Source organism: Ornithodoros turicata, chromosome 6 (assembly GCF_037126465.1).
Source record: "Ornithodoros turicata isolate Travis chromosome 6, ASM3712646v1, whole genome shotgun sequence".
Classification (NCBI taxonomy): domain Eukaryota; kingdom Metazoa; phylum Arthropoda; class Arachnida; order Ixodida; family Argasidae; genus Ornithodoros; species Ornithodoros turicata.
In genome coordinates this window covers 26,804,385-26,824,256 of record NC_088206.1, presented here as the reverse complement: position 1 = coordinate 26,824,256, position 19,872 = coordinate 26,804,385, and the positions used below count along the sequence as shown (strand labels likewise).

At 47.1% G+C, this 19,872-nt stretch overlaps 1 protein-coding gene across 1 annotated transcript in view; it reads right to left on the bottom strand.

Moving 5' to 3' along the window:
* LOC135396471 (neuroglian-like) overlaps window positions 1-19,872 on the bottom strand; it is a 136,614-nt gene that overhangs the window by 9,883 nt on the left and 106,859 nt on the right. The window contains exons 7-8 of the mRNA XM_064627458.1: window positions 9,593-10,009; window positions 4,293-4,591 (exon numbers count right to left, since the gene is read on the bottom strand). Coding sequence (XP_064483528.1) covers window positions 4,293-4,591; window positions 9,593-10,009 — 716 coding nt within the window. The remainder of the gene's footprint in view (window positions 1-4,292; window positions 4,592-9,592; window positions 10,010-19,872) is intronic.

Here is a 19,872-nt window from a genome sequence, read left to right as displayed (position 1 = left end):
CCGTCCAGACTGACCACCAGGCACTTTCTTGGCTGCAGCGGCTCCGCAACCCATCTGGACGTCTTGCCAGGTGGGCCCTGACGCTACAAGGCTGCTCCTTCAACGTGGAGTACAGGCGGGGCTCGATGAACGTGGTAGCAGACGCGCTTTCCCGTGCGCCTCTACCGGAGGGGAGAGAGGAAGGCACCGAAGCGCCTTCTCAACTCTTGGCAGCAGCACAAGTGGCACGAGACGTATCTTCGTCTTGGGGCACGGTCGTGAGCAGACAGCAGCTCCTAGACGCTCAGAGAGCGGACGGCCTTTGTCAGCGGGTGTCTCAATGGTTAGCTGAGCAGGACTCGGCAGGCACCGGAACGACTGACGGACGGCACGACTCCTATCTGCTGGGCGAGGATGGCATCCTGTTCAGATACATACCCCAGGCGGATGACGATGACGGCTCATCCCCATTCAGAGTCGTGGTGCCACGGAAGTTGCGTAAGTCTTTCATACGTTACTTTCATGAGTCGGCCATGGCAGGTCACAGCAGTGGCAGCAAAACTTATGAAAAGTTGTGTCGTGTTGCGACATGGCCAGGAATGAGGCAGGATGTAACTAAGTATGTTCGCACTTGTCCCGTATACCAGAGAGCAAAACCTCGCGGTGGTTTACCCCCTGGGCGCTTACAGCCTATTCAGAGCAATAGGCCCTGGCAAATAGTTGCTTGTGATGTGATGGGACCGTTTCCACGTAGCCCTAGAGGTAACCAGTATTTGTTTGTGGTTACTGATCATTTCACGAAATGGGTTGAGCTGTTTCCTCTCAGGCACAACTGGCGCCCAACGTTTGGGGTCACAGTGCGTCCGTTCGACAGCGGGGAGGACGCAGCACGCGTTGTTCATTTTTAGTTTGTACGTTGTTTTCTTTTTCTTTTCTTTCGTCCACGACTCCACCGGTTTGTTTGTGTTCTTTTTCCGGGGTGTCATTTCTTTTTCCTTTTTTGAGCTAGCGTTGTTCTTTTGAGTGTGTTTGCTTGTATTTGAGTGCTTTAGAGCTCCCACTCGGTGCCCGAGCCCCGGAGCCGATGCACCATTCGCCGCCAGGCCGATACAACCTCCGGAGCAAAGGCCCTGTTCATCAGCGGTCCTGTTCAGAGAAGACTGGTTTCGGACAACTCGGCGCCTTTGGAGCCGAAAGGATCAGCCGAGGACAAAGAGGTACATGCAGTGCCTCCGTCCGAAGGTACGCCAACTACGGTACCTGCAGTGCCGCAGTTGGACTCCGCTATAACGACAGAACTCTTGTCACGCATGACGGAGTTATGTTCGTTGGTGGCACAACGCCTTGATGCCGGGTCGGTTTCGCCGCCGCAGGCACAAGCGCCCCTGCAACTGAATTTACCGGTCCCTACCTTCTCAGGGTACACCGATAAAAAGTCGGTCGCAGACTTCTTGGATGACCTTACAGCCTATCAGACTGGTATGGGAATCTCAGACGAGGTCCTGATACAACGCATCCTGCAGGCTGCGTTGATAGGAGACGCCGCTCGCTGGCTTCGGCTGCAGTCGAGGTTTACGTCCGTTCAGGACTTTCAGAAGGGGTTTAAGCGCGAATTTCTTCCCCCGGATTACGAATATCGTATCCTGGAGGAGCTGCATAAGCGTACTCAGCATCCAGATGGGACGTTAGCAGAATTCGTTCGGGCCTTGCAAGACTTGTATAGCAGAGCTGAACCTACTGCTACAGAGGAGCAGCTTGTGGCACGGGCTATCCGTCAGTGTCATCCTCGCTACCGGCCCGGCTAGCTCAGTCGGTAGAGCACGAGACTCTTAATCTCAGGGCCGTGGGTTCGGGCCCCACGTTGGGCGCTTCCTCCTGGGGGCGTCATTCCGTCCGCTCCGTCGCCGAGGAAGGCACAGCAAGCAAAACGTTCAAACAACAAACAAGGATTTATTGCGTACCTTTACACACAGCCTTGCCCACCAGCCCGCGAAGGAAAATCTCCCGTATCTCACATCGCCGCGCTCTTTATTTCCTGGCGCGGATACGCCCCATATCCGTCTGCCGCACAGTTTTGCCATCTGGTGGCATGCAATATAATCGGTTCTCACAGTGTGTATGCACATATGTGTGCATATGCATATACAGGATGTCTCTTGTAACGTGTCAATAAATTTTATTGAAAGAGAGCAATAAAAGAAAAAAAAACGACCGCTACTTTTCTGCTACTTGAGTTACAAACAGGTGATACTTTTGATGTAGCACCTGTTTGTAACTCAAGTAGCAGAAAAGTAGCGGTCGTTTTCCTTTTATTGCTCTCTTCCAATAAAATTTATTGACACGTTACGTGAGATACCCTGTATACACTGTGTCCCAGCTAACTACGAATATCAGAAGGCGAGGGAAACGCGTGCGCCTGCGGAGCCGAAAATAAACAAAACAAAGAAAAACACATGGTTGTTTGGCAAAGCACTGTGGAGCAACGGTTGGGCCGATTTCGATTTTGGAAACGGCAATGACATCAGAGGAACAAGATCTACCAATGTTACGTTTGAACTGAGCATCTATCTCCAGTAATTGAACAGTTAATTAGTGCAGATTAATTAATACGACGACCAAAGAATTTTCTGATTTTTCTGATGCCCTCATAAGGTGGGCCCACCGCCGTAGAACGTGTCACCATTAGAGGAATTACGGAAATCTAATTTGAATATACTAAAAGAAATATGTTCCTAGTTAGCTGGGACACATTTTATGTGGCACATGTGTGTATACACATAGACAGAGAAAATGGTCAAATGAATTATACTTTGGGATTCCTCTAAGTTTGGTTTCGACATTTCTAAAAGGCGAATTAAGACGAAGACTACAAATAAACAAATCAAAACGAGGCAGTGCTTTGGGTGGCAGCAGCAATGATTTGGCCAGGTGAGCTAGGAGAAGTTTCCTTTACAGAGCAGACGCTCTGTAGCAGATGACGCGCTGCTACTGTGTGTTCCACATGTAGTAGTTTAGTTTACTATGAGTCCTGTGCTGGTGCTTAAGAACATGGACCTTGTGCTCATCCATGGCCTCCCAGGCAAACTATAGATAAGCTAAGCCCATTGTTCTTGTGTGTTCCCAAACATGAGCGCCATATGCGTATATGCGTTTTGATGATTAGACTGACACAGGAGAAGGTTGTATGGGTTAAGGTAGGAAAGATAGGAAAACACAGGCTGGACGAGTAAATAAGGAGTACGTGACCTAGCGACTCTCCAACTATGCGTAGTACGAAAATATATCGAATTCAATATAGATGCCACCATAAGACCGAGGTAAATACATCAATCACTGTTTCCAGTACCTTGCTATAGACTACACAGCAGGACAGTATTACAGTCCACAATGTTATTATACAGTGCTGGCCAAATGTTTACAGAACGTGCGAGCTGGCGTTCACTGGTAATTTCGGTATCGCATGAATGTGCTCGCCAAGTTGTTTGGATTCAGTAAACTTTTGTCAAGCACTGCACTGTTAGCATGCCTCAGTGCAAACTGTTCGACCCATTTCATAGCTAAAGGGCAGGGTAGGATGAAACATAAGCGTACACTTATGCTCTTGTCTTTTTGGGTTTCATGTCTTCGGAGGTTTTAAAAATCTTGTTTTATTTCAGCGGCCGTAAAACAGGGTAAAATTATGTGGAAAATCATATTTTCGGGTACAAAATAAGAGCGCTCCTCGCATTACAAAATAAAAAAAGAGCGCTCCTCGCATTTCACATGAACACCATGTGCGGAATGGCCGTGCTCCATGTACAGAGCGTAGAGTTCTCCAGTGCCCCCACTGGTGACTGAATCCGCACTTTGTCAAGTTTAAGTGATGTTGAAGCAAATTGAGAAGGGGGGGGGGGGTCAATACGGGTCTTATCGGGTGTAGCCCTAAAACGGAAGGACACTATAGTCGCGTCCTAGCTAAGCACGGCATTGCCGGTACATTCTCCCCCCCCCCTATATATTTAACCACGAGATGCCAACATAGCGTTGAAACCTTGTATGTAGAATTCCTTTGGGTCATATTTACTTTTGACAAAGGTTATTTTCATATTAAATGTAATACCAACATACTATAAATTTCTACTTCAGCGCCGGAGATGCCGTTCTTAGGGTGAGCACGACTATAGGTAGGCTATAGTCATACTCTTTATCAATACCTTCCCTTGCATATCCCATAGTCTTTTGTATTTGACTTTCATTTGTAAGTCCTTCCAGCACACTGATATAGGCAAAAAGATTTAGTAAAGTTAATTAAAAACAAGGCAAGGCAGAATCACCTTTGGTGCATTTGGGACATCTTGCACAATCAGCGTGGCACTGGCTCGGTCTTCATCCAGCTCCGTTTGTGCCAGGCAAGTATATGTCCCAGAATCCAACTCCATGGTGCGTGTAATTGTAAGAGAGTTATTGCTGACCTGCATTCGTGCATCTAACTCCGGGTCAATAGGTTCCCCATTAAAGAGCCAAGTTATCTTGAGTTCCAGGCTAGGGTCAGCCTCTGCTCCACAGCGGAATGTCGAACTTTTGCCAGCTGCGACCTCATGGTTTTCGGGAGATAGGGTGATGCGTGTCTTTCCTGTAATAAAGGTGTCACATATCATTTCACTTTAGATATGCCTTCATGCACAACTGTGGCATCCTTGTGTTGAAACGCTATTTGCAATTTTACTGCAATGCTCATGGTCATGCTCAATACAGTACCCCACTGATTTTTCGGACGCAGTTTATTCGGACTTCCACGGTGAACCGTGATATACGCCATTGGAATGATACATTTTTAGTACCATTTTTCCGGTCAGGTCCAAGTCTGAAGGCTCAATTTTCCGGACTAAAACGCTTGCGGACAAGCACTAATAGGACTGTGCAAGAATATAAGAAGGGGTCGGTATGGTAAACGATGGACAACGTTTAATGGAATGAACTACAATGAACGAGACCCGCTCACGAGCGGTGATACCGATGGCGTTCCATGTGGCACAACCCCCGCCACAAACAAACTGGCGACAACCTATCGGAGGCTTCGGAACCATCGCTCTTCTTCCGCTTCACGCTCCCACAGGCACCACCCGTTTTCTTCAGAGTATCTGTGCTTTGTCCTTCGGACTTGACGGGAGAGACGTCAACGCCTTTGAAAACAGGCGCGCAGGACTCCGTCGATGAAGATCCCTCGTGTGTTCCCAGGATAGTCAGGATCGGACGGTTCCGGTATCACCTTGCGGCAGTAGTCTACGAAGAGACCATACAGCTGCTCCTTTAAAGTAGAGGTGTCTTCGGATAAATTGTTGAGAATCATCTCGCCATTCGCCGACATCCGTGCGTCCTGTTCTGGAGGAATGCTTTCCGAATGGGACTGTACTGTCGCAATGATTTCTCCTGCTGAAATTCTGACTTGGTTCAGGAACCCGTCGACCCAAGCGTCCTTCTCTAACGTTCTGATGGGACTGCAATCTTTCAGGAAGACGTTTTGGTCATCCAGGAGAAACTTGGTCGATGCAGTCGCATCGCAGTACTGGACATTACTGCTTCTGTGAACGTCGTCCTGACGGGGTGACGCAATCAGGCTGTCCAGGTATATCCCTGAACCACTTCTTGGCGGCCTTTCTGAAAATAAGGTGTGCGAATAACGCATCCCTGAGCTAGTCGTAGTTTTGTGCTCGTCTTGGACGAGATTCCTTGAGCTCTCTGGCTTCATGCCCTCCAGTCTCTGTTTCTCGGCATTTTGAATTTCCAGTGTGCCCGCTTCAGACACAAGGGGGGCTGCTTCACTCTTTAGACTCTCGGGAAAGCCCGCCTGGACATTTCTGGAACTTCTCTCACTGACGGAGAAGTCTTCGGACACCGAGAACATCGGCGTATCATTACCATGACGCCTTGTCGCGTCCAACGTAAACCACTCGGAGAGGTTCACCGTGATGAACCGATCACCTTCGTCTTCGGACAGATTTCCAGCGAGTTGAGTCAACGTGTCTTTCACATTTGCTCCACTTTCTTCAACGACATCAGTCCTGTCGAGGTTGAAGTCCTGTTGAACTTCGTCGTACCGAGCTCCATGTTTCGTCGGCGTATCTTCATTTTTCAGCGAACATGACGCCTTGTTCTCGACTACAGCGTTGCTCATTGCCTCTTGAACCTCTCCAGGCTTCGCAGCAAAACGTGACTCTTCAGGGCTGCTGCCGTCAGAGTTAGCTCGCGTCACAACAATGTTGGAGCCAACCACCTCTGGACTGTACTGGGCTCTATTCTCGGGCTCTCGTTGTTCCTTCGGAATGGAGGTCACTGCAAAAACGCTATTAAGCACCGAGGGAATCTTTTCTTCAAGGTCAAGCTTGCTTCCAGTATCGAAGTCCTTTAAAACAGTCGAGCTATACACTCGAGAACTATTTCGGAAGAATGGTCCTCTGCCAGCCGGTTTTGACCCAAACCTAGGAAGATCCATCACACGTGGCCGATACACCACGTCGCAGTCTTCATGACTGACTGAAGAATCTAGCGCCGCTCGGGTTCGTACCACGATAGCAATGTGGTATTCAAGGTATCGATCGCAAGACTCACATTCGCTCTCCAACAATTCTTGATTTACGACAGCTTGGATAGCTTCATTCAATTCAGTCAATCTTGCAACTTCCAATTCCAAAAACGCAAGCTTCCGTCTCAGCTGGGAGGTATCCAGTGGGGTTGCAGTCAGTAAAGTCGTTATATCATTGATGTTGCTCGCAACATTTGAACGACAAGTAGCACGTACCCTCTCCAGCTCTTCCAAATAGTCCATTCTGATGACGTCCAGTTCAGTCCAAAACCTTCCAGTCCAGTTCAGTACACCTTCGTCAGTAATTCTTGCGGAAGTCCGGCGTCCCGGGTTTCGGCACCAAAATGTGCAAGAATATAAGAAGGGGTCGGTATGGTAAACGATGGACAACGTTTAATGGAATGAACTAACAATGAACGAGACCCGCTCACGAGCGGTGATACCGATGGCGTTCCATGTGGCACACGAGTGACATATTTAACAAGGACTATTTTCGGCACTACGTCGGAAAACTCTAGACGCACATTTCGCGCGCGCCTCTTTGCGAAAGTCAAACAGGCGGGGCTAAAGCGTAATTTTCACTAATTCTTTTCGGCTATTTCTGTTGCGACACTGTGCATAGTTTTTGTTGGGTCTGCGGTCATTGGTGGAGGACTTCATATTTCTGTAAAAAAAAAACTGTGGTTCGCGTGGCAATTTTCAACGTTCAATTGAAAAATAAATTTCCCGCAATTAAAAATTGTCCAAAGCCTTCCTCAATGGCGGCAAAAGTTTTCAGAAGGTAATTGCCGAAAGTCCCACAATCCTCTGACGAGTACACCGCCAGTTAGAATTTTTTTATCACTTTAGTTGAAACACACTGTAGATGTGACTGTGTATGTCCACAACATATTATTGTACTTCCTAATGTACATACATACATAATCTCGAACGCTAATGGTTCACTTGGCTTTATCCGTCGAACATTGAAGGAGGCACCTCATCACTTAAAACATTTAGCATATCTCACTCTCACTCGCCCAAAACTGGAATACGCCTCCGCAATATTCCAATATTTCGCTCAAAGAACCCTCATTGATAATCTTGAACGCATCCAAAACAGGGCAACACGATTCACATTCAAGAATTATTACACCACAAAGTCAGTAACTGCACTGAAAGCTGAGCTTGACCTCTCGACCTTAGCACATCGTCGTACCATTTCAAAATTGTCCCTCTTTCACCGATTCTTCCATACCATTCCCACAGATCAATCGGCAATCGTAACTACCGGTATCATATTCCCCCGTCTAGACCATACTAATAAAATCACGCGTCTTCACTGTAACACAAACGCATTCTCGAAGTCATTCTTTTGTTCCACCATAGTCATTTGGAATGATCTCCCAGGACACATAGCCACCACTAACGACCACCAGTCATTTTTGAACATTATACGCCCGCTAAACTGATTTTTGTTTGTTTTTGCTTTGCTCTTTTAGATTATTTGCAAAGTGTATTAAGTGTGTTCGTATTGTTCAATGGTGTACTAACTCTTATGTATTATGTCCTCTTTTCTTTCTTTCTTTCTTTTTTCTCTCATCATGCAAATGTTCACTGTATTTTATTTGTATCTTATATACTGTATTTACTGTTTTCCACTGCAACTGTATGTATGTACTATACTGTAATTGTAACTGTTTTTTCCCGCCCCCCATGTAGTGCCCGTAAGGGCCCTTGGGGTAAGATAAATAAATAAATAAATGTACACTACAGCTCCTAATAAACATACTCACAGCGTTTACAACTGTATTCGGCAATAGCGGGAAATATTCATACCAGTATAGTTTGTAAGATGACGTAGTTTTGAAACTAGAGAATATGCATTGCTGCAGAATGTATTGGATCTTCAGACTCTCACTGCCAACATAATTCATCCCGGCAACATAATGCACATGTCAAAGCCTGAAATCGAGGAGCCTATTTTTTTTACTTTGTTGTTTATATTCTGACAGAAAATACCATGGATGAGCAATAGCTGCTTGCAGATGAACATACTGTAAGAAGAATTAGCTATTCGAAGTACTCGAACTGCCATCAAGAACTGTATTAGATTAAATTCGCAAAAGAAAAAAAAAAGAAAAAAAACGAAATGTATTTGCAGTGTGTCTGAAACATTCGTATACGATTCGCAATGAAAATTTTGCTATTCGCACAGCTCTAGTAATTGGTATCCTAGGCGAAACTGCTGAAAAACTTCCGAACCATACCTCTTGGTGGTGCGATGGCAAGCCGAAGCGGGCACGCTTTTGCTGTTCACCAGCTCTCGACACTATAGCCACGTCTGTTCGGTAAATTATGCGTCAAGTGCTGGTACAGCCGTCACTCTGAAGACAATCGTGCTGACCGCCCACAACCGTCGACCTCTGACATCACAAACACGCTGTCGCTATTGTTAAATGTGTACGATGAACATGTGATGCTCACGCAGATGGAAGCGGATATCATCACACGCATGTACCACATGCGGCAGGGCACAATTACAGACTTCTTGAAGACACTGAAGTGAAATAAAATTAAATTTAGTGATCATGAGATTTTTTTTTTTCCGGTCACCGTCAAGTCCAGAAAATCGGTCGGCTACTGTATGAGGGAGCCAGATGCACGGAACTACTTGGAACTAATCAATTTCACGATTAAATGACAGGTTGGCAGGTACAGTAATGATCATAGCTCGGCATTTCGGGTCGCGAAACTAACGATCAAAATATGATAAGGCGTGAGCTCAGCCACGTTCTACGAACTCACGTGAAGGTCGACGTGGCGCGTCGCTGAGCTTGATCATGCCGCATATTAGCGCACTCACCAGATAACATCACACCCATGACCAGAGATCGGCAAAATAACACATGCTCTGGTCGCAAGTGTGACGGATAAAAATCCAATGGTACCAAGTTCGTTCCTGTTCCTGATCATGCAGTCTGGTTAACAAGTTTTCGGGATAACTGAGTTACGGATAAGCTAGACAAGACTGTATCATTTCCCTACGACAGCAACGTAAAATGTGCGTACCTTTCACTTCAAGAGCACCTGACGCTGACGCATCCCCAAATTTGTTGATGGCATAGCAGGTGTATTCTCCCTGATCTGTTACCAGGAGGTTGTCGGTCTGCGGGTCTTCAGTGTCAAACACTTTATAGCGGCCTCCTGACAGTTCAGAGTTGTCCTTCATACACTTGACTTGGGGTTTCGGGGCACCAAACACCCTGCAGCGCAATGTGGGTCTCGACGTCACCACAGCCAATGTCATCTGTTCAGGGTCCTCCGTGATGGAAGGAGGCAAAGCCAGAACATTGAGATAGAAGTCGCGGAATGCATAACCATGTGGGTTGGATGCGTTGCACTGGTACACAGCTGTGTCCTCCTTGGTGATCTTGTCTATAGTGAGCACTGTCCCTTCCACTTTACGCCGTGGGTTTTGTTCGGCTTCTGAACAGAAATCGTTTACCAGGTATTACTCTTTCTGGTACTTATGCGAGCGCCTGCCCTTCATTGTGAAGGGCAACAACAACATATACATTTTATATATGTTGTTGTTGCCCTTCACAATGAAGAGCAGCGAATGCCATGCTTATACTCTCTGCCCGTACACTCTATCTCTAGTAATACAAATCAATCAATCAATCAATACTAGTAGTGCTTAATGAACAAAGAGATGCAAAATATGCTTCTGCCCACTTTGCCGTTTAATTCAGGGGCAGCAACAACCAAGGTAGTCAGATAGTAGTTTTATCAGGTCAATATTTATGAACATCTTAGCTGAGAGCACACAAATTGATCATGCAATCAGGCTACGATAAAGGTTGTGGGGGCGCTGATAACCCGGCAACTTCCGCGCGATAGCGCAGATAGCGCAAGAGATAAAAGAGCGAGCGCTCGGGAAAAGAGGGATATTCGTGCGGCAGGCACGCTTGCAGACGGTCACAGAAGCGAGGAGCGACGAAGCGGGCAGACGGCCAGCAGCTGTGATGTAAGGCAGTAAACCTTGTTTCTTTTGTTCAACTGCTGTGTCAGTGTTCTTCGGGGTTACGGCGGGGTCGAATACGGAACCACCCCGGGTTTGTGGGCCGAGGTTCCCACAAAATTGGCGCCCAACGTTGGTGTTTTCGGCCCGTCGTACCGTTTTCCCCGGAGGGCACGGCATAGTTGCAGTTAGTGTGCATTTTTGTTTGTTTTTTTCGTTCTACCGCCGTCTCTTCGCAGGTTCTTCGACCGGAGATGCCTCCCAGGAAGAAGCACGAACCAGACAGTGACGAGGACGAGCCTGCGCCAGTGGCTGAGGACTTGCTTCGACAGATGGCATCCCTCTATACGTTACTGACGCAGCAGCTTGGTAGCAGCACGCCCGCCGCCCAGCCGTCCCCGGACACGCAGCTGCACCTGAACTTGCCGGTACCGACATTTTCAGGCTACAGCGACTCCAAGTCTGCTGAAGATTTCCTCGCCGACTTGAGTGCTTACCAAACTGCCGTTGGAGCCACCGACGACTTCATTCTGCGTCGAGTACTTCCCGCAGCGCTGGTAAGCTCAGCTGCTTTGTGGCGTAGGTCCCAGCCCCCATTTCTCTCGATGAGCGTATTCAAGCAGCAGTTTCGGGACATAGTCGCTGCAGTGAACCTACTTCGGCAGCTGGCCCCCCAAGTTCTCGCTCGGCCATCCTTCTCACCGGACCCTGAGGATATAATCCTCGATCTCCCCGAACTTCCGGACATTTGACTCAAGGGGGGGGAGAGTGTGGGGGGCGCTGATAACCCGGCAACTTCCGCGCGATAGCGCAGATAGCGCAAGAGATAAAAGAGCGAGCGCTCGGGAAAAGAGGGATATTCGTGCGGCAGGCACGCTGGCAGACGGTCACAGAAGCGAGGAGCGACGAAGCGGGCAGACGGCCAGCAGCTGTGATGTAAGGCAATAAACCTTGTTTCTTTTGTTCAACTGCTGTGTCAGTGTTCTTCGGGGTTACGGCGGGGTCGAATACGGAACCACCCCGGGTTTGTGGGCCGAGGTTCCCACAAGGTTTTCACACAATCAGATGATTTATGGCATGCCCGCCTGCATGGGCGTTTCCAGGACTTTTTCCAGGGAGAGCAGACAGCTTCCAACGGGGCTGAGGGGCAAAGCGTGCAGCCAATACACACTAGACAATAGAATGACGACAATCGAACCTCTGATATGCAAAGGATCGGGGGTGCACATCCACACCATTATGACAACGGCTGAGTATAAATCTTGACCACCTGTGAGTAGAGAGTGTGGAATTGCCACAAGTGATCTTGGAGCTTCGGGTAGGGAGGCGTGCCCCCCCACCCCTATGCCCCGTCTCGGAACGCCCATGTCTGCATGAGCTCCTGCACTCTTAAAAATGAACTTCACCACATAGCACGCTCCTAGCCAACCATCATCCCGAATGACAACGTTCTCGCTCTAGATTCGTTGAAAACGGGAGGAGGAGCCTATTTTGTGCCGTGCATAATGGCACAAAATAGGCTCCTCCTCCCGTTTTCAACAAATCAGGGGCGAGAACGTTGTCATTCGGGATGATGGTTGGCTAGAAGCGTGCTATGTGGTGAAGTTCATTTCTAAGAGTGTGGGGTCCAGTCCTTAATTATCATCTGTTTGAAGCTTTATCCAGGATAATTTGGCTATACTAGAACACTGAATCGAATAATATAAGATTGTCCCATGTTACCTATTTCATGTGGGGTCAGACGATACACAACTGTTGGTTCAAAGACTAACTACCATATGACCAGCTCATACATCTGCCATTGGTCGACAAGTGCAATGTGTTAATTACAGTAGCAGGAAAGCTGAAATGACAAAATGCACAGTTTACGAGCCAACACAATGTGGCAAGTTGTGAGTGCCACCAATCCTGTCAATGAAATATAGCACCTGTTCCATTGCTACGCCAAATCTTTTAAAGTACAACAAACTTGTAAGAAAATGATCTGGTACAGTGACACCCCAACGTGACAATTTTCGTAGGAACAGAGAAAAAAATACATGAATTCAGAAATACAGGCAGACGACATGCCACGTCACACACTGCTTGACATTTAGCGATGAAAGTACAGTAGACCCACGTTAATTCAAACCCCGATATTTTGTACTTTTGGTTAATTCAAACCAGAGAGTCGAACCGAAATGCTTATCGGTTCGGTTCGGGTTTAGGTTCAACGATAAGGGTTCTGTTCCGGTTCAGCTCCGAAAGGCAACTATAATGGTTCGAACCGTTTTTTTCCAAACGGTTCGGTTCATGAACCGGTTCAGGGGCCACGGGTGGGAATGAAGCACAACATGCAGGTTAAAGCACTCCTCCGTTTGTGTGGTACAATGCTGGTACAGTGGACACGAAGACGTCAACGGCCGGCCGTTCAAGATTTTGAAAGATTTTGCACGATAAGAACGACAAGATTAGTAGTGGTTACGGCAGGAGCATAACCATGAATTACCGGTTTCGGTTGACTGCCCGAGCACGTAGCTTATGTCGCAGTGGTTAACCTACCCACCGGGTTTTTTGCGCAATCTCGGCAAGAATAAAGCAGTCAACCAAGCCTGCTACCTTTGCCTATATGTCACTGATATGGTTGACTACCAGTCAGGAGGCGCGAATACAGGTTAATCGCACGCAAAAGGCGCTTCATGGCAGTGAATTGGAATGGTGCGATTTTCATCGCGCGGTATTTATGTAAAAGGCGCGTTATCGTCACTGACCGCCGCCGTGCTACCATGTCGCCGTTAGAGTGAAGTGTCTGTGAAACAATGACAGACCACGGGCAAGAACAAGTGCAAACAGAGAGTTCTACTCATTTTCGACCCATTCGACATTCCACATTCGACCCATAAACACGGACGCATGCTGTAGTTGAGCTCAGATAGTGTGCTCTCGCAATGCACTGCACAAAAAAGAACAGAAGAAAAAAAAAAAAAAAAACTAAGAAGAGAGAATTTGGAAGACCAAAAGTCGCACAGCCGACGACATATCCATCGCTTGGGGGGTGATGTAGGGGGAAGGTGCGGTCAACATGCTCTGATTTGACGGCTCGATGCACCCAGGGGAGGGTGAAAGAGGGAGGGGAGAGATGATGGTAGCATAGGAGAGGGAGGGGTGTGCTAACCCTCCTGCTGTGGAATTTGCCACAGAAAATTCTACCAAAGAAAACATGCGAGCACCCCTCAGTAGTCTTCATAGGGATGCTCCCTGCACCACTGTAACCGCCGGGATTATTGGCGGTGTATGCATTGTCATCAACCACGAGAACTACCCATGGAGGTACCCCATCGTGCGGCCGATGTCGCCTCCATCCATCGCTTGTTCCACTCCTTGCAGTTATATCTAGGATGTCCACGATAACCGTAGAAATTATCTCTAACACATGGCGATGTCAAAGAAAATCTGGCAGCTGTCCTATAACGTTTGTGTTACAAACGGGCTGATCTTACAATGCAGCACCGGCTTATAACACAAACGCCATAGGAGATCAGTCAGTTTTTCTTGGATAACGCTATGTGTCAGCGATCATTTCTGCAGTTAGGGCGGACACCCCGTATAGCTGAGGCTCTTTTGTATATTATTATAACATATGTCACTTCCTGAATGCTACCCAAAACAGTCGTTGATCCCTAATGCTTATACGTATACAGGGTGGTCCACCAACCATGATAGAAATTCATAGTAAAAAACGTAGGCCCCGGAGAGACATGCGGTCAAGGGGTTTTTTTCTGCCAATAACTTTTGCCACGTAGTGGTAACATTTTTATTTGATTTCAACTGACAGAAAGTTAATTTCTTGAATTGAACTCCGAAATTTTCCAAGGCAACCTAACGTTTTCTTTGCGGAAATGGGTTCCTCGTGGTCATGTTACTCAGTACAGCACATAATCCCACTCGTAATGCAATTGCAATTGCCGAAATAAATTCGCCGGAAATCCGTGGAAATGAGCCCTTGGCTCCGCCTCTTTTTTGACGGTTCGTAGTTTGAGCGCAAAGCTGCGAAGTAAGGAGGTTACATTGACACGCCACACGAGGGGCGAAAAGGTTACAAGACTTACCCACGGAACAAACATGCGCGGTGAGTGCGGGAATCAGAGCTATCTTATCAAAAATGAGGTCACCCTCGTGTGGCGTGTGAATGTAACCTCCTTTCTTCGCACTTTGCGATCAAAGTACGAGCCACAGCCGTTTACGTTTCCAAGAGTTGGGTCACTGGGAGGAGCTTAATATGCATGACGCATAATGCGTCACCCCGCCCTCTCCTTCTCCTGCGCTCGTGGCCATCTTTACACGGTCGTCGGATGCTGTCGGCGGCGCCCGTGTTTACACACTTGCATGGGACATTATCGAATTTAACGACTTATTACCCATGTACTTACCGAGCGTTATTTTCACTAGACTTTTGAGACTTTTCGGGGCTTTCTTTATTTGTATCAAAATTATTTGGATGCAAAGGTGTAGGCTCACGAGCGGAAATAACCACATTATGCGCCCCGAATAATCCAACACACATATCACATACATATCTAAATCAACAACATCATCATCTACATCTGCTACATATCTGCTGGTGTCTACTATAGACATATTACATTTTATCATATACCGTCCATTTTAGGAATGATTGGACCGAGAATATTCTATTATTCTTCGGTAGCAAAATAAGCTGCCATGTACCTAAATATTTTTCATATTTATATTTCCCTGTAATATTTATATATTTTTCATATCATATTTTCCAACTCTTTGAAAATCGAAAATCATTTTCGAAGGTTCATATGCTGGGTTCACGGTAAAGTTCAAGTTATTACTAACCAAATGACGAAAACATGCCTAAAATTCAGATGCATTGGATTTCTTCCTTCAATCTATTTTTGTCTCTTCTTATCCTCGGCACTGGCAACCTTGCATGGCAAGGCGCGTTATCATATTTCTGTTGTACTCGGTATTTGGGAGTCACCTATGCGGTCGCGCAACTTCATGTACGCCCACGTGGCGCGCGAACGAATGGACTGCGCCATTTCTACGCGGAACGATGCTTGGGAGGCCAACGTCCTCTCCATAGCAACAGGGACGAAGTCGTCTCCAAGTCTCAAACAGCGAATAAAAGGCCGCACTCGCCCTGGAATTTGGAGCCACTTTGCTCCGCCCTCGTGGCCTCCTTTCCCCCTCATTATCGCTTGCTGTAACAATAGATGTCCCAACTCTTGGAAACGGCTCTGAGCAGGTCCAAATAGCGCATTGGTGCAATGCTCCGCGCAAGAAATATGTAAACCGAAACCGATGAATTACTCGAAAAAATCACTAAGTATCGATGCGTTTTTTGCTTGCACTATTTTTCGCTGAAGTCCCGATCCGTAAAACAGAGGTTCCGTAAGCGTGCGAAGTAAAGGTTACAGGTTAACCTTTACGACGCTGCAGGATGAACTCCTACACTGTTAAAACAGAACTTCACCACATAGCACGCTCCTAGCCAACCATCATACCGAATGATATCATTATGTGTCATGATTTGCTCAAAACAGGGGGGAGGCGCCTATCTGGGACAAGATAATCTGTCCCAGACAGGCGCCTCCTCCCATTTTCAACAAGTCAATGCACAGAATGATATAATTATGAATGATGGTTGGCTAGGAGCGTGCTATGTGGTGAAGTTCTGTTTTAACAGTGTAACGTGCATGTGTGAACTTGCATAAGCCCCTTAAGGCGGGGTCCCATAGCCTCGATTTGAGCAGCAGCAGCAGAGCAACAGCAGCGGAGCAGCAGAGCTGCAGCGACACGAGCGGTCCCATAGCACTGGGCGAGAGCAGCAGAGCTGCCGAGCTGCAGAAATTCCCTGCTGCTCTCGTATCCGAATTTTTGGTTGCTGTGGTGGGGTGGGTGGTGAAAGGGCTTGCCGTTGTCGGCCTCACTTAAGTGGACGCCCTGGGGGAATGTGGTGCTGGTTGCTGTGCTGCCCTGTTGCTCTGCAGCCTGAGCAGCCGGTCTCGAAAGCCAATCAGGAGGCTGGTTGGTATTGTTTTCGTTCGACGGTGTTTAGGGTTAGCAGGGCGGTGAGTGAAGGCAGAAGGTTTGTTTCTTTTGGTCCTGTGATTTGATTCTGAAGATCTGGATACGCTTGTGATTGCCAGTAGTTTGGAGCGAGTGTTCAATCATCGGGACTGCGTGAAGTGCGCATTCAGGACATAATTCAGTTCATAAGTTCAATAAAGTGTTCGACCGAACCTACGTGATACATATGTTGTGTACCAGTTGTAGCTACATGTTCGCTTGTTTTCTGGAAAGTACTTCAAAACGCGTGACCTGATAACGTACAAGCAAATTACTTTCACGTCCATGCCGTGTGAAAACCAAACCGAACAAATTACTTGTGGTCGGTATTGCAAGACCTTGCTAGGTGGTTGTAAATGAAACTGACCTTGAAAAGGGTTAGATGGAGATAGACAACGTTCAGACAACAAAAAAAGGTTCGACAGAGATAGATAATGAACCCATTCCTTGTGAAAACAGGCAGAAAGCAGCGAATACTAGAAGAAGGGGCCTTTGTTTTCGTTAGACAATTTTATTTCACTAATAGCAACGTACGCATTTGACAGTCACCGTAAGTCAAAATATCGAATACTATAGTAACGAGGCAATATTTATACGTCAAAATCCCGTAGAAGAATCTCCACACAACACAGCAAGGACTGTTCTGCACAGCAGTAGGACGAACCTACGTTGAATGTCATGAAGCTGACTACACATCAACGAAGAGTCAATCAGGTAATACGAGGCTCAGGCCACCACCACACTCATCTCAAAATTCACTTATGAGCTCCAAATCCACAATATATCTCTCAAACAAACGCCTTTCACCTAGGATTGCGTTCCTAGGTGTGTGTACTAAAAGGCTTAGCCGCCGCGTACGCCTTCGGAATGTGCGAAATGTAAACAATGCCACAGTTGCCAACACGCTTTGTGTTTCCTAAGCCGCTGCTGCCGCTAATTCAAAACGAAGCTATGGGACGCCTCCAGCAGCAGAGCAGCGGCAGCAGAAAGCTGCTCTGCTGCCATGTTGCCGTGTTGCTGCTGCCGCACCGCTGCTGCTTTGCTGCTGCTGCTCGCATAAAGCTATGGGACCCGGCCCTTAGAAAGTAAAGCGGTAGCCACCCTCATGGTGGTCAGAATGAAAACGACATACCAAGCTCGTTTTCTTTGCGGATTTTAAATAAAAGAGGTAAAAGCAACCATACTGACATCGTACTTAAAAATCGCCAATGGGTCGAAAATGAGTCGAACTCTCTGTTTGCACTTGCTCTTGCCCGTGCTCTGTCTTTGTTGCACAGACACTTCACTTTAACGGCGACATGGTAGCACGGCGGCGGTCACTGTTGACGCGATAACGCGTCTTTTACATAAAGACCCCGAGCTCAGAATCGCACCATTCCAATCCAACTACCATGAAGCGTCGTTCGCTGATTAGCGTGTATTCGCGACTCCTGACTGGAAATCAATAATTTCAATGACTCAAATGACTTAGGCCAGGGTAGCAGGCTTGGTTGACTGTTATATTCCTGACTAGATTCTGCGAACAACCCGGTGGGTTAGTTAACCACCGCGACATGAGCTACGTGCTCAGGCAGTCAACCCAAACCGGTAATTCATGGTTATGCTCCTGCAGTAACCACAACTAATCTTGTCGTTCCATATCGTGCAAAATATTTCAAAATCTTGAACGGCCGTTGACATCTTCGTGTCCGCTGTACCAGCATTGTACCACACAAACGGAAGAGTGCTTTAACCTGCATGTTGTGCTTCATTCCCACCCGTGCCCCCGAACCGATTCGTAAACCGAACCGTTTGAAAAAAAAAAAAAAAAAAACAGGTTCGAACCATTATAGTTGCCTTTCGGAGCTGAACCGGAACAGAACCCTTATCGTTGAACCTAAACCCAAACCGAACCGATAAACATTTCGGTTCGACTCTCTGATTTGAACCAATTTGAACTTTTCGTTTCGTCGTAAAGTGTTTCTGCTAGAAGGAGGTAGCAAAACGAAGCCCGCGAAGTGGCTCCTGTTTTCGATTGGTTACGCCATTTCATGGGACATCGTGAACCACGCACCGAACGCGTGCACAAAACGAAACTTTAGCCGCTTGTATACATATACAGACAAAACGTCCGCCGCTGCAAGGGGGTTACTAAAAGTGCCGCACATAATGTCTTCGCGGGGGAAATACGAGTACATTCGCCAACTGATAATTCGGACTTTCTATATTTTCGCACAGAACTGTTGCCACTGTCAAACGCCCCGCAGAGCCAGCGTATTTTCGCGTCCCAGAACTCGGACCGTACATGTCTCAAACGTGCGTGGTTTTTGGGACTTACGTCTCCCGAGTGCACGACGTGCCTGACATTTCGTACTGCGCTACAACGGTGGCCATTCGCATCCGCAGAAGGCGGAGCTTATTTGCGGGCGACCGAAACCAAACCGAATGCTCTACTTCAGACTCATTGCAAGACCGAATCTTTCAATACGCGTGCCATCGACTACGACTATCCTTGAGTATCGGAAATACCGAAATGTCATCCTCAACTTCAGGTGGGATGTCAATGATACGTAAGGAACCATAATTCTGTCATGTAGCATATATGTAGGCAAACTATTGCTAATTCAACCTTTCGATAATTCAAACAAAAATCTGCCGTCGCTCAGGGTTTGAATTAACGAGAGTCTACGGTATACTGGTCATTTGTAGTAAAATTCAATTTGGAGTGTCTCGCGCCAAGAGCTCATGCCAATTTGCTTAGTCCTAAACAGGGTGCCTACCAAATTGAAGCCTTCAAATTCCCTGACTTTTCCAGGTTTTCACTGTCTATTTCATGCGCATTCCCTGACCAAAAGAAAAGGGAACTTGGTGTCTGCTGCTACGTTTTGATACAAATCCCTCATAAAACAGATATTAATGAGGTACTTTTCTGCCTCTGAGCTTGTCGTATTGGTGAAATGGTATAATCGCGGCAACGTTGCTGCTGCGTGGCCGCTCAACCACTGATCGGCGCTCGCGATTCGCTGCGCATCGCCACAGCACTTGTGTGCGGTTTTCCCTGACTTCAGCTACCTTTTGACAAATTCCCAGACAATCAACTTACTTTTCCAGCCCCATCAAAATTCCCTGACAATCCCCGGTTTTCCAGGATTTCCAGGTGAGTAGACACCTTGCTAAATTTATATCAGGTTGTGAAAAATATATACTTATGATGGATATGGATATGCTTCATGTGATCTATGCTTTCACTGGCCTTTCATTATGTAGT